The following is a 14949-nucleotide window of genomic DNA, read 5'->3' as shown; positions in this document are numbered from 1 at the left end:
CCGGCCAGGAGGCTTGCGCGCAGCTACCCCTTTCCCAGCGAGCTTCGCGGCCTTTGCCTCTCCTCCCCCGACCTCTCCAGGGCTGTCTACCCACCCCCGCCCCCCCCCCACCTCCTCCGGCCAGGCCGCTGCCTTCCTAGCGGCCCCGGCTCTCTCTTTACCGCCCCTTGCCCAGCCCTGCCTGCCTCTGTGCCCTGCGGCACGTCGCGGCCCGCGGCTCCCGCTTCTGCCGGCCGCTCTCCGCGCACGTCTCGGCGTCCGTGGCACCCCCACCCCTGTCTCGCATCTTGTGTGGCCTCGCCGTTTCGCGCTGGCCCCTCTCACCTCGGTTTCGAGCCCTCCGCTCCCACCTCTGGGGTCTGGTCCCCGAGCTCTCCGGCTCTCTCCTTCCTGGGAGTGCGCTTCGCCGGGTCCCCTCGGTCTGGTCGGCCCGCCCCTCGAGCGGCCCCCTCTCTCCCGCCTCCCTCCCGTCTCCGGCCTCCCTGGGGCTCTCGCCCTGGGGGTGGGGGTGGGGATGGGGGCGGCGGCGGCGGCGGCGGCGGCGCGGGGCGGGGCGGGGCGGCCGGGCGGGGCGGGGCGGGGCGGTGACGCGGGGCCGGCCGGGCAAGAGGCGCGGTGGCGCGGGGCGGGGGCGCAGTCCCGGGTCCGACCGGCCGAGCCCCGCGCGCCCCGCCCGCGCCCTGCGCCTCCGCCCCGGCCGGCCGGCGGGGGAGGGGGGCATGAGCCGGCGCCCGCGCGCCGCCCGGAGCTGCGGGCCGGCCTAGAGCCCCGCGCGGGGCCCCCGCGCCCAGCCGCCACCGCCACCGAGCCGCGGGCGCCGCGATGCAGCGGCCTGGGGAGCCCGGCGCCGCGCGCTTCGGGCCGCCCGAGGGCTGCGCCGACCACCCGCCGCACCGCTACCGCAGCTTCATGATCGAGGAGATCCTCACCGAGCCGCCGGGGCCCAAGGGCGCCGCGCCCGCCGCCGCCGCCGCCGCCGCCGCGGGCGAGCTGCTCAAGTTCGGCGTGCAGGCGCTGCTGGCGGCGCGGCCCTTCCACAGCCACCTGGGTACGTGCGGGGCCGCGCGGCGTGGGGGTGGGGGGGAGAGGGACAGGCGCCTCGAGGTCGCCGCTCGGGGCAGGCGCCGGGCCGCGCACAGACCTGGCCGGCTGGAGGGGGGGCGTCCGCTCTCCCCTTCGCCGCCGACCTGCGGCCTCCGGGCGGCGGGCGCAGGACCGGACTGCTAATGTCTGACTGCGGGTCGGAGCGACCTCAGGCTTCGGGCTCCCGGGCCTCAGCCGCAGAGGGCTGGTCGGGAGTGGCCGCGGCTGCCCACGGCGGGGAAGCCGGACCTTTGGGGAAGAAGGCCGTGTCTCCGGGGGGCTGTGCTGGGGGCTGACGCCGGTGCCGGCGCCTCAGGTGGGAGCCCCGCGGCCTCTGCTGCAGCGCCCACGCCCCTGGGCCTGGCCTGGGGACCAGAGGCCTGGCTGTGAGCCGCTGCCCGCCTGGCCCTCCCCCTCCAGGTCGGCTGGGCCTCCTTGGGTCTGGAGCTGCCTGCTCCGGCCTTTTCTGACGCCGCGGGTCCTTCCTCTTCCTTGCTTGGCCGATCCTGCCTTTCCCTGCCGGTCCCTCCCCGAGGCACCCCTTCTTCTTCTGGCCCTTCCCCCCTGCCCCCGCCCCGTCGGCTTCTCCCTAAGGGGTCTGTCTGCCCTTACCGCTCTCCCCTCCCCCCCATCGGCTTCTCTCTAAGGGGTCTGTCTGCCCTCCCTCTCCCACCGTCTCCCAAGGATCCTTTCTCCCCTCCTCACATTGGCCTCCACGCTGCCCGGCCCTCGCCTCCTCCAGCAGGGCGAGCCTGGGCCTCAGTGAGATGCCCGCCCAGGCAGGACCCCCGCCCTGCAGACCGCCTTGCCCTGCACCCTTGACTCTGCAGCCGCTGCTCGGCCAGCGCACGGGGCAGCAGGGCCCGTTGGTTCGTTCGTTCGTTCCAAGTCCAGCTCTGAGGCAGCCTCCCCGCTGCTCTTTGCAGTGCTGTTAACAATTCGTTTGAAGCGGGCAAAAAAGAAAAACCAATCATCACAGGACTAATGAAACACGGAAAGGTCTTCGCGGGAAGAGTCTAAACAGAGAAAACAGGAAGGGTACTTTCCTGACTCGCGGGGGTGCTCGGAGTTGCCCGGAAGCGCCCGGCCCCACCCCCGCTAAAGACCAGCCGCCTGCCCGCCGCGTGGCTGTTGTGCCCGGCCCAGGACGCCAGACGCGCTCACTCATTTCACAAGCATCTTGTTTCGGCCGGGCCGCAGCGATGCCGACTCGGTTGGGGCAAACGCTCGCCCTTCTCTTTGCCACTTCTTGCTTTCCTTTTCTGTGAAAGACACACACTGTGCTTCTGCCTGCGGAAACCTTGTGTGCCTTGAGAATCCCAAAATCCCAGAGGCGGTTGGGGCCTGGGGAACAGCAAGCAAAGGCGGGGGTGCGGGAGGTCCCCCCTCGCAGACTGCGGGGACGCTGGCTTTGAAGAGTGTCACCCTAGGCGCGCGGCACAAATCGCGCACTTTGTGACCAGGCAGGAAGGGTCCGTGCTGGGTGGCGCTGGCCAAGCGCACAGTGCTGGGGATCTTTAGGAGGGAGCAGGGCCCAAGCTCACCGGCTCCCCACTCTCTCTCCCTCCAGCCGTGCTGAAGGCCGAGCAGGCAGCGGTGTTTAAGTTCCCGCTGGCGCCGCTCGGGTGCTCGGGGCTGGGTTCAGCGTTACTGGCCGCAGGGCCTGGACTGCCCGGCGCCCCTGGCACACCGCACCTGCCGCTTGAGCTGCAGCTCCGTGGGAAGCTGGAGACGCCCGGCACCGGGGAGCCGGGCACCAAGGCCAAGAAGGGGCGTCGCAGCCGCACAGTGTTCACCGAGCTGCAGCTGATGGGCCTAGAGAAACGCTTCGAGAAGCAGAAGTACCTCTCCACGCCCGACAGGTAGCCTGGGTCCCGGCTGAGCCCGGCGGATGGTGGGAGGAGTCTACTTGCCCAGCTGAGGGTGCACCCTGCTCTTTCCAGAATAGATCTCGCGGAATCCCTGGGCCTGAGTCAGTTGCAGGTGAAGACGTGGTACCAGAATCGGAGGATGAAGTGGAAGAAAATAGTGAGTGTGCCTGTGGCTCCTCGCCCCTGGTTGACGCCAGGCCCCTGTGCCCTCCAGGAGCCACCCTCCTCTCTCCCCTCCCCACCTCCCCACCGCCTCCTAGACGTGGCACCAACCCTTCCGATTCCCTCCGTGGCTGGTGCCCGCAGGGACCCTCCCTGCTCTCTCCGCACCTCTGGCTGCCCTAGCACAGCCCACATTCCTTCGTGCTCCGCTGCGCCCCCAGGCTTCCTGGCAGCCTGAACCCCCAGGCCCAACCCTTCGGCTCAAATGGCCGCCATTTCCTGGGGCCAGGCGCGGCCTCAGATGGCCTGGTGGTGCCCGTGGGAAAGTGCCCGGCAGGCCCTGCCTGGGCACAGGGCACGGAGTCCCGCTGCCTGGTCCCAGCTCACCGCGGTGCCGGCCCTTCCTCTGCACAGGTGCTGCAGGGTGGCGGCCTGGAGTCTCCCACCAAGCCCAAGGGGAGGCCCAAGAAGAACTCCATTCCCACGAGTGAGCAACTCACGGAGCAGGAGCGCGCCAAGGAGGCGGAGAGGCCGGCGGAGGCGCCAGGCGAGATCATCGACAGGAGCCGCGAGGACTGAGCGTGCAAAGCGGCGAGCCGGGACCCCCGCGCTGCCGAGGCCCCCTCCGCGCGCGGGAAGCCGCGAGTAGGCCCTTCTGCGGCCCCGCCATTTGCTTTCTAAACGTTTCATTATTACCTTGAATGGGGACAGTTAGGGGCCAGGAAAGGACACAGACCCTGCAGCCAAGCCCGGCCCCAGTGCGCTCCCCGGCCCGGGCCTGGAGACTCGCGTCTGGCGCGTGGCACGCCTGGGCCCGGAGCTCCGCGCGCATTCACGCCCCGCTCCTCTCCCGCACCCCCACCGGCCTCGGCCGGCCCCCCGCGTCCGGACGCCGCCGGCACACACCCGCTTCCGCGCGTCGGGGACTCAGCGGCCCGGCGCAGGCCACCACGGCCCGACAGGGCGCGCGGACAGCCCGGTGGCTCTACCCTGAGGCCGGGCCCCCGACGTCGCTGGGGCTCCTACCCCTCTCTTGCGAAGACAGTGATTTTTTTCCAATAAAATATTTTATGACACAGCCGGGCTTGATGAAGGGGTCTCTGAGTCCGCGGGGCTAGGGGAGGGTGGTCGCGGCAAAGTAGGAGGGACGCTTGCAGTGGCTCCTGAAACATCCTTTCCCCGGGCTACGTGGAAGCGAACCGTGACCTGCCCCACGGGCTCGGACTGGGCACGGCAGGCGGCTGGGTTGCTGCAGGATTCCTGGAACCGCTTCTGCTCGGTGTGAGGGGCTGGGGTGAGCCTCCGCCCCTTTCCTCCAGCCCAGGGCGCCGGCAGTAGCAGCCACGCAAGGCGGGAGCCCCAGGCGGCCGCGGAGCTCGCTCGGGAAGTGTCCCGGGGCTGGGAGCGGCCTCCGGTTGTTGGTTCAAGAACCGCTCGTGAGGTCCTCGACGTGGTCCCGGCCAAGTCTTCGCGAGGCAGACAGGACGCCCGGGATCCAAGGCTCACGCAGAGGCGCGCTACCTGCGCAGCCCTGCCTCCCGGTCTTCACGTTTTGCGCGGCACACGCCGAGCGGCGGCGCCTAGCCCCGAGGTCCCGCTCCGGGCAGCGAGGGCACCTGACCCAGCCACAGGACGGGGAGCGCAGGGCGCGCTCTCCAGGGGTGGGGCTTGGAGGCGTTGTGTCCGCGGGCGCCCTCTTCTACCCGAAGGCTTCGGTGGACTTCTCTCCCTCTAGGATGGGCTGGGCACGCCAGCGGGTTCCTGCCCATGCACTTCTCACCAGGACGACGACCAGAGTCTAGGGGTGGACAGATGGCCACTTCGCTGGTTACAGCTCAGAGCGAGACTGCATTTTGGCCCTGCAGAATTCCAAGTGGGACCGGGATTTAACCAGGCCCTCCTGGAGCAGCTACGGGGGACAGAGGAACATCCTATCCACGTTCAGGTTTTGGGTCTCCCGAATGTGAAAACGACAGTTTTGGCCTCCACCTGTGGTGGCGACGGCTGCCTTTGAGATTGTGACTTAATCGTTCCTTGGTGAAACCAGCGCTTAGATTTCTGGTCTCTGAGCATCGCAGGCGTCGGGTTAAGGCCGGGAGGAGTAAGAGGGTGGGTTCTTTCTGAGGACCGCAGGCAATTCTCCGTGCGCCCCAGCCCTGCCCGGTCTCAAGGAAACCAGCTCGCACTCAAAGGCTCAATCTTGCAAACAGCTTCCAGCCTACTCGCTCGCCAGCGTCTCCGAGGCGCCCCCAAAACCCGGTGTACCGCTGCGCCCTCAATCCCTTCCGGCCCTGAGGGCCACCCCTGGTTGGCTCCCTGCGGCGGTGGGCGGTAACCTTCCTGCACCCAGCCCGGCCAGTCAAGCCTGCACGCCGCTCCGTTTCCTTCTCTCCACTTCAAAGGGAAGCGAAGGTCCCACCAGTTTTGTCCCCGGGTGCTCCCAGGGCGCAAATTCCTGCTACGGCCCCCGTTCAGCGGCGCGGAGCTGTAATAAGGAAGGAGGGTCCAAGAGAAGAGAAGGAGACGTTCTGACCCACTCCTCGAAGTCGCTGCTGGGGTCCTCGGTTGGACTCGTTCTGAGGAATGCGACCTTGGGCAGACTGCCTTGCGCTTCCGCGGCGTATCCCCAAGGCAGCCCCCTTACCGGACTGCAGGATAGGGCCGCGGGGGACGAGGGCTCGGGGCGGGGGGCATCCGGCCGGACCGGGCGCCAGAGCACAGGGGCCCGTACTGCAGCGACGATAGCCCCTCCAGGCGCAGATGGGGAGCCTGTTCGGGCACTGCTGTCGAGAGGTCACTAGCCGGTCAGAGGGGGAGCTGGGCCCCCAGTGCGGGCGGGGGTGGGAGGGTTCCTTGTCACTGCCTGTGTAGCTGTGGGCCTGGGAGTGGGCGACCGCAGCAGGCCTGGCCCCCGCGGTGCGTTCCTTGCCCTGGGGACCCCGGGAGGGAGCTCAGCCCTTCCCGGAGAAGAGGAGGCGCCGCAGCCACGACGTGTCCACGGCGCCCCAGACTTGGCGCGCAGCCCGCCGCCCGCAGAGCCGCGACTCCAGGGAAAGGGCCGCACCGCGCCCCCTCCCCCCTCCACGGAGGTGACGCGGTGCCACCCCGCGCGGAGGCCCCTCCTCCCCCACCCGGCAGCGCGCGCCCCTCCGAGCAGGCCCGGCGGCAGGAGGGACGGCCCCCTCGCCCTCTCGCCGCTCCCGGCCGCACCGTTCTCGGCTCCGCCCCAAGGTCCTGGGAAACACAGCCCCGGGACTGCGCTGGGGACGAGGTCGCGGCCGCGCCTGGGGCGCCCTGGGCCGGCGGCCGGGGGAGGGAGCGCGCTCCGGCGTCTCGCGAGAGCCGTGCCCTGGGGTGGGGGACGGGGGGAGCGGCGGCCGCATCCCGGACCCTCTCGGCGGGAAGGGCCGAGGCCGCCCGCTGGCTGAGCGTCTCCGGATTAGCCTGGCGGCCGCGCTCCGCAACCGCCGCCAAATTTGCGCTCTGTGCTTACGGGGCAGGGGAAGGGGGTCGGCGGGGCTGGGCGGTAGGGGAGACATCGGGGGAGGGTCTGCGAGGGGCCGAGGGAGGGATGCGGGATGGTGACCCTGACCCTGAGCCCGTCGCTCTGGCCCGTGCCAGCGGGAGCCTAGCTCGGGCGGCACACAGGAGCGTTTGGGGACAGGGTGGTCCCATCGAGGCGGGCCTGGGGCCGGCAGCCAGTCCCCTGGCCCGGGAAGTGACAGGTGCAGCCAGGAGTGGGGGCTCCCCACCCTCCCCGTGCCACACCACTTTGTAAGATATTAAGTTTACTCTGGCTTAACCCTTTCCCGGTTCGGAGTTCTCCTGGAGAACTGCTGGTGGGAACCCTTAAGTCAAAAGAGAAGGGCGTGCCGGGCGACGCTTAACCGGCGGTGTGAAGTTTGTGCCTCCTGGAGGGAGGGCGCTCCTTACGGTACCCAGGGGCAGACGGAAGAGGGAGGGAGCCGGCCTCTCCTCCTGAACTCGGCACCGCTGCCTCACCTTCCAGGGGCTGCAGGGGGGAGGAGACCCCGGGCAGCCCCTTCACCGTCGGGTTGCCCCCCTGCCTGATTTTCTTGCCACACTCAAGAGGGGCTCCTGCCTCGAAGTGACATCTCTGGTTCCACGTCGAGGTCCAGAGAGGATCCCAGCCGACCCAGGAAGCCTCTGCCCCCAAAGCCCCTCCAGGAGCCGCCTCCACCTGCCCCTGGCCTGGGCTCTCCGCGCTGAAGGAAATTTCTCAAACACCACCTCCCCATCCCCACTTGAGGGAGTAAGGGAGGCTTACTCCCTGTCGGTGAGTGGGGGAAAAAGGTGGCCACAGAGACAGGACTATGCATGCGGAGTCAGCTTGGCTCTGGGCCAGCCTCTCTGCTGGCCCTGCTCCCTGGGCCACTGGACACACGGATGCAGTGAAAAGTAGATCTTCCTGTGTCTGCAGTAAGGCCCCCCGAGGCACCCCCTGGCCTGACTCTGCAGGAGGCCCCTCCCTTGTGCGACTTCAAAGGTCCCCTTTTCCTAGTTCGCACACCCTGTCACCGAATCTCATCAAATTTAAGACAGCATCTTCCCTTTCCTGAAATCTGAGTTCATATGACAGTTGGGGGAGAGGTGTCCCAGGCACTGTGGGTCCTGGGGTCTGCAGGATGTGACTGTCCCCGCAGCCACGGCCCTGACCCTCCATGGAGAAAGCCAGGAAGCTTCCTAGAGCGGCAGGGGAGGGGGAGACCTTCCTGGAGGTTCAGGGAGACACAGGCAGAGGCCAAGAGGCACAGGGCTTTGGCTGTGGGAGGTCGTGGATTCAGAAGCAGTTCTGACCTCAGAGAAGTTTTCCAAATACCTCAAGCCGTTGATTTCCTTGATAGTAGTTTCCTTTTTATGTAAACTCAGTAGTGACCTGTGAGAAAAACCAATGTCTTAATAGGCCCCAAAGAGATCCTTGAGTAAGTATAACATAAAAATTCTGATGACATAAAAACATCGGGTGATGGCTACATTGTCAATGTCCTCACAAACTTTTCTTTCTCAGTGCTTCCAGAAATATCGGTGTCTGCCTTCGGTGGCATGGTGGACTGACTCTAATATCAACCAAGCACTTCCTCGGACCATTCATTCATTTAGCAAAGCAGTTACTGAGTGTGGCAGGCAGTTCCCAGCGCGCGACACAAGCCCACCCACTATGTTGATCCAGTGACAGCCCAGTAAGGTATGTACCTTACTCCTAATTTTCCAGATAAAGTTCAGAGATGTTAGGCAACTCGCCCAGGGACACACAGCTATTAGCAGAATTCGGATCTGACTTCACCTCTGTGGGCCTCCACTGCGCTTTGCCCAGCAGCCTGGAGGTTCAGCTCGGGGTGTTGCGGGTGCCTTAGGGTCCCCTGCAGCCCCTGCCTGCCCGGAATGAGTTTGTGCATTTGCTCACTAAGTACTTATTAAATGCCTGTTGTGTGCCAGGCACTGTGCTAGGCGAGGGGCACGCAGCCTCTGACCCAAGGACCTCATGTTGGGGGTGAGGGCGCTTGGGTAAACCTCAAAGAAGGCACAATTAAACCTACAAGGTGGTTTCAGGGAGTGACCAACGTCTTATAGAAAATAAAGCAGGTGATAGACAATGAGTGGGGTGGGGGCTTTGGTCAGCACGGTCAGAGAGGATCTCTGTCCCTGGGCTGATCCTTCAGTTGAGACCTGAAGGAAAGCATGCCAAGCAGCAGGCGTAGCGCATGCAAGGGTCCTGAGGCAGTTAGGAGTTTGGCCAGGGTGGAGGAAACAAGTGTGGAGAGGTGGTCAAGGGTAGCGGGTGAGGGGGCGAGGAGGTGGGCGCCGGCGCTAGCCGGAAGGCGGCATCCGGGCTCCCTCCGCCCTGCAGCTCTAGCAGCCCCCGGGCCGGCGCCTCCGCCAGCCCAGCCCCTCAAAACTCGCCGCGCGGCCGCCAGAGCCCCGCGGCAGCTCCGCCTCCAACAGGCAATTTGCTTTTTTTTTTTTTTTTTTCATAAGGATGCAATTTTCTGCGTGCTTTAAGGACATTAGAAGGGCGTTTGACTGACGCGCCATGCGAAACGCATTAGCGAGGCTAGCGGCGCTGCGCGCAGGAGGCGGCGCGGCGCGGGGCAGGGGCAGGTGGAGGCGGGGGCGGGCCCTGGGGACCGCGGGGGGCGGGGCGGAAAGATGCCGGGACACGGGAGCGACGGAGAGAGAGATGTGCAGAGATCGGAGGTGCAGAAGCGGACCCCAAATGTGGAAGCGTCTGAGCGGGAGAGGGCGAAAGAGAGGGTGGGAGTGGGCGCCGTGGGTGAAGCAGCCTCGAGCTGGGCAGGGGCGGGAGGAGGACGGGAAAGGGCCCGCAGGAGAGGGAGGTGGGGGAAGGCGGCAGACTTGGAGGAGGGACAGGAAGGGGGGGACCGCAGGCATGGGGCTCTCTCCGGGCCCCTGTCCCCAGACCTCCGGGCAACCGTGTGCACAAAAGTGACGGTGGGCGGCGGCGCCCGGCGGGGAAAACGCAAAGCGGCCTCGGGCGCCTTTGCCCGCAGCTCCCTCGCTGTTTGGGCTTCCCAAAGGCGCCAAACTCCCTTCTTCCTCGGGCCTGTGGCGCCCAGCGCGCAGCTCTAGCCGCCCTGCCTTGGTGGCGGGCGCTCCTTTCCGCTCAGTCCCGTGCGTTCGCTGGGGTCTGTGTTGGGACCCCGCGCCCCAGCCCCGCACAGCCTCGGGGCCCCCAGTGGCTGCTGCCCCGCGCCTGGCATCCTCCCCGGCACAAGGAACCCTGGATTTGCGGCCAGTGGGGCGTGGCTTCAGACCCGGATTTTGCTGGGGCCGGCACCCACCGCAGATGCCCGGCAAACCCTCCGGGAGGACACGCGGCTGGGCCCTCTCCCCTCGCCGGGGTCTCTGCGGTGTTCCTCCTTTCCGTCTGGGCGGGGGTGTGCGGGCTGGCGTGGGCGGGGTGGGCTCCGGAGCCCCACGCCCTGCCCCTTGCAGCGTGCTGCCTGAGCACGTGGTGCTGGAGCTCGGGGGACATCACCCCGCAGCCTTGGAGCCCAGCTGGAGCCCACGGCCCTCCTGGGCTCCTAAGTGGGCCACACGCCGCGCCCACGCTCGTCCGAGCAGCCGTGCCCTGCGCCGCCTGGGTCACTCCTCAGGGGGTGGTCTCGAAGCCCTGAGAAACGGAGGCTACCGAGGCCCTTTCACAGGTGAGGAGCCGGCAGCTCGGGAGAGGGGTGACTTGCCTCTACTTCCAGCCGGTTCCGAATCGTCCACTCCGGGGGCGTTCCTATGAAGGGTTAGCTGCGAGTGAGGGAAGGAGCTGGCTCCGTGGTTACGGACACGGGTTCCGAGCCGGGTTGCCTGACTTCACCACTTGTCAGCTGTGTGACCCATTCTCTCTGTGCCTCAGTTTCCCACTCTTTAAAAGGGGGACCAGTGGGGCGCCTGGGCGGCTCAGTCAGCTGAATGTCCGACTTCGGCTCAGGTCATGATCTCGCAGTTCGTGGGTTCGAGCCCCGTGTAGGTCTCTGTGCTGACGGCTGGAGCCTGGAACCTGCTTGGGATTCCGTTTCTCCCTCTCCCTCTGCTCCTCCCGCACTCGCACTCTGTCTCTCTCAAAAAAATGACTAAACATAAAAAGAGAAACATTAAAAAACATTTTTAAATGGGGACCAATATTAAAACCTCATACCCTCCTTGAGGTGCCTGACGGCTCAGGCGAGGGGGATTTCCCCACAAAGGACTCTAGGAGTTAGCATGAGGGTAGGAGGTGGTGTGGGTGCCCTGTCTCAGGGGGTGGGGGAGCTGCTGGGTGTCAGCAGGGAAGCAGCCCTCCCCTGGCTCTCCCCCACCCCACAAGTCATCACTGGCACTTCCCAGGTTTGAGACGTCGTCAGTGGACGGGGTTCTGGCTGTCCACCTCGCTCACCCCTGCACCCCTATTTCTGGGACGGTGCCGGGGGACATGCTGAGTGCACAAGAAACGTCTGTGGGCCCGAGGCCACTTACAGGCAGGGAGGCCCTGGGGCAAACCCCCACTGTGTGCTGCGGGTGCATGTGAAGGTCTCACATGACAAAAGGTCGCCTGACCTCTGCCCCCGCCAGGCTCTAGGACACGATGTCCCTCCTCCCAGGGCCTTGTGCTGGTGGGCTGAGACCGGGCAGGGTGATGGACAGGCCCCTGGCAGTCTGGGTGTGGCCCGGGGAGGAATCCACTCGCTGGGAGGGGGTAGGAGCTGCTGGGTCTCAGGTCCCGCTAATTCCTGTGCTTATTCTCTGTCAGCCCCCACACCTCATCCCAGCCAGCTCACCCCTGCATACCTCCTCTGAACACACTCTTCGTGTCCCCCTGGTGGGGCCCATGCTGTCTGGGCGCCCACCCTCCAGAGCTGTGGCTGCCTCCCGTGACCATGGCACCACTTCTGCTCCTCCTCCGTCGGCCAACCAGATGCTTTCCGAAGCAGCCTCTCCACAGCGCTCCCTGACTTCGTCCCTGTCTGGGTGGGTGCCCCCAGGCTGTGGGCAGACACCATCAGGCCTGCAGTGAACGAACGAATGATGGCCCGGGTCTAGGCCATCAGCGCTGGCTGAGGCCTTCTGCGGCCACCAGCCCCTCCCTCCCTCCTGGGAGCTCGCACCCCAGGCCCCCAGCGTGTGGCCCCAGCAGCAGCTGCGGGAGTTGCTGGGTGAGCATGGCCCCTGACTCCCAGTTGCCCCCATCGGGAACTTGCTGGAAAACACACGCTCTGTCCTCTGTAACACGCACAGGGCGGGTACCTCAGAGGTCAGGAGGGGTGACCACAGAAGCCGTCCCCCTGACGGCTCGCTGTGTTACTGGGGCTCTGCTAGGATTGTGTTTGAACAATGGGGTTTAAGACTGTCGGGATGTAACAGATGCTTTCTGAGGACCCCTTCCAGCTCAGAGCTTCTGGAATCCCTCATGTCCATCCACCTTCAGGCTCTGCTGGTTCTGCTGACCGGTCAGCAGCCACCCTGCTGTATGCAGGGGAGCGGGAAGGACTCAGAGGGCGGGGAGGGGAGGGGAGGAAGCGGAGAAGGACACCAGCACTGCCCTCATGTCTGGGCTGTGTGCTGCTAACAGTTCAGAGTCTTCCGAACACGGGCCTGCACTTCCTGCTGCCCAAGCACATCTTGTGTGTTGTGAGAAAACAGACTGGCAGGAGCCCTTCTAAAGACGGCAGCCTGGGGGCACGTGTGTGGCACTTTCGGTGGAGCATCCGACTTTGGCTCAGGTCATGACCTCATGGCTCGTAGGTTGGAGCCTATGTCGGGGTGTGTGCTGAAAGCTCGGAGCCTGGAGCCTGCTTCGGATTCTGTGTTTCCCTCTCTCTCACTGCCCCCCTCCCTCAAAAATAAACATTACAAAAAATTAAAAATAAATAAAGACAGGCAGCCTGTTTCTTTGTAGGCGGTGGAGAGGGAGGACACAGTAGGTGCATCAAAGGGCTCTGTGAGAGCCTGCATGCTCTGAGCATCTGCCATCCATCCATCCATCCATCCCCCATCCATCCATCCATCCCCTATCCATCTCCCATGCATGCATGCATCCATCCCCCATCCATCTATCTATCCCCCATCTATCCACCCATCCATCCCCCATCCATCCATCCATCCATCCCCCATCCATCTCCCATGCATGCATGCCCCACCCATCCATCCATTCCCCATCAATCTCCCATGCATACATCCATCCGTCCCCCATCCATCCAGGCCCCACCCATCCATCCATCCTTCCATCCATTCCCCATCCATTCCCTATCCACCTCCTATCCATCCATCCAACCATCCACCCATCCATCCATCTCCCATGCATGCATGCATCCATCCATCCCCCATGCATGCATGCCCCACCCATCCATCCATCCATCCCCACCCATTCCTCACCCATCCCCCATCCATCCATCCATCCATCTATCCCCCATCAAACTCCCATGCATGCATCCATCCATCCCCCATCCATCCATCCCCAGTCACCCCCCATCCACCTCCCATCCATCCATGCATCCATCCCCCATCCATCCATCCATCCATCCATCCATCTTCCATCCATTCCCATGCATGCATCCATCCATCCATCCCCCATACATGCATGCCCCACCCATCCATCCATCCCTCATCAATCTCCCATGCATGCATCCATCCAGGCCCTATCCATCCATCCATCCATCCATCCATCCATCCCCATCCATTCCCCACCCATCCCCGTCCACCATCCATCCTCCATCCATCTCCCATGCATGCATGCATCCATCCATCCCCCATGCATGCATGCCCCACCCATCCATCCATCCATCCCCATCCATTCCCCACCCATCCCCCATCAATCTCCCATGCATGCATCCATCCATCCCCCATCCATCCAGGCCCCACCCATCCATCCATCCATCCCCCATCAATCTCCCATGCATGCATGCCCCACCCATCCATCCATCCCTCATCAATCTCCCATGCATGCATCCATCCAGGCCCTATCCATCCATCCATCCATCCATCCATTCCCCATCCATCTCCCACCCATCCATCCAGCCAGCCATCCACCATCCATCCACCCATCCATCCATCCCCCATCCATCCATCCCCCCATCCACCCATCCATCCATCCATCCCCCATCCATCTATCCACCCATCCATCCATCCATCCCCCATCCACCCATCCATCCATCCATCCATCCAGGCCCCATCCATCCATTCCCCATACATCCCCCACCCATCCAGCCAGCCACCCCCCATCCATCCATCTCCATTCACCCCCATTCATCTATCCATCCATCCATCCATCCATCCATCCACCCCCCATCCATCTATCCGTCCATCCAGACCCCATCCATCCATCCATCCATCCAGACCCCATCCATTCATCATCCATCCATCCATTCCCTATCCATTCCCCACTCATCCATCCAGCCAGCCAGCCAGCCCCCATCCATCCATCCCCATCCATCCCCATCCATTCCCCATCCATCCATCCATCCACCCCCCCATCCATCTATCCATCCACCCATTCCCTATCCATCCCCCATCCATCCATCCATCCAGCCAGCCATCCCCCATCCATCCATCCCCCATCCATCTACCCATCCAGGCCCCATCCATTCATCCCTCATCCATCCATCCATCCAGGCCCCATCCATCCATCCTTCATCCATCCATCCATCCATCCATCCATCCATCCCCATCCAACCCCCATCCATCCATCCATCCCCATCCATCCCCCATCCATCCATCCATCCCCCATCCATCCATCCCCCATCCTTGCCCCATTTATCCATCCATACATCCACTCATCCATCCCCCATCCATCCATCCATCCATCCCCCATCCATCCATCCCCATCCATCCATGCATCCATCTCCCACCCATCCATCCATCCCCCATCCATCCATCTATCTATCCCCCATCCGTCTATCCATCCATCCATCCATCCCCCATCCATCTGTCCCCCATCCACCTCCCACCCATCTATCCCCATCCATCCATCCATCCCCATCCATCCCCCCATCCATCCATCCATCCATCCCCCATCCATCCATCCCCCATCCATCCATCCATCCAGGCATCCACAACCTCACAGCCTGCTTTGATTCTGCAACAAGAAGGTACTTATGCCTATCTGCACATGTACGTGCAGAGCACCATTATTCCCAATAACCAGAAGATAGAAATGACCCGAATATCCATCAGTGGAGAATGGATAAGGAAAATGAGGTATATCCATACAATAGAATAGTATTTAGCCCTAAAAATGAGGAAATTCTGACACATGCTACTGCCTGGATGAACCCCGAGGGCTCTCTCGCTGAATGAAATAATCCCATCACAAAAGGACATATCC

The 14949-nt window shown here is 64.2% G+C and overlaps 1 protein-coding gene across 1 annotated transcript; it reads left to right on the top strand.

Annotated features, from left to right (window-relative positions):
* Window positions 1-822: 822 nt before the first annotated feature.
* BARX1 (BARX homeobox 1) lies at window positions 823-4002 on the top strand. Its single transcript, XM_030294013.1, has 4 exons — window positions 823-1048; window positions 2654-2945; window positions 3027-3111; window positions 3531-4002. The coding sequence occupies exons 1-4, from the start codon at window positions 823-825 to the stop codon at window positions 3693-3695; spliced, it is 768 nt and encodes a 255-aa protein (XP_030149873.1). The 3' UTR covers window positions 3696-4002.
* The last annotated feature ends 10947 nt before the right edge of the window (window positions 4003-14949 follow it).

This window comes from Lynx canadensis, chromosome D4 (assembly GCF_007474595.2).
Source record: "Lynx canadensis isolate LIC74 chromosome D4, mLynCan4.pri.v2, whole genome shotgun sequence".
Lineage (NCBI taxonomy): Eukaryota > Metazoa > Chordata > Mammalia > Carnivora > Felidae > Lynx > Lynx canadensis.
The sequence above is the reverse complement of the archived record's forward strand: the minus strand, read 5'-3'. Positions and strand labels throughout refer to the sequence as shown.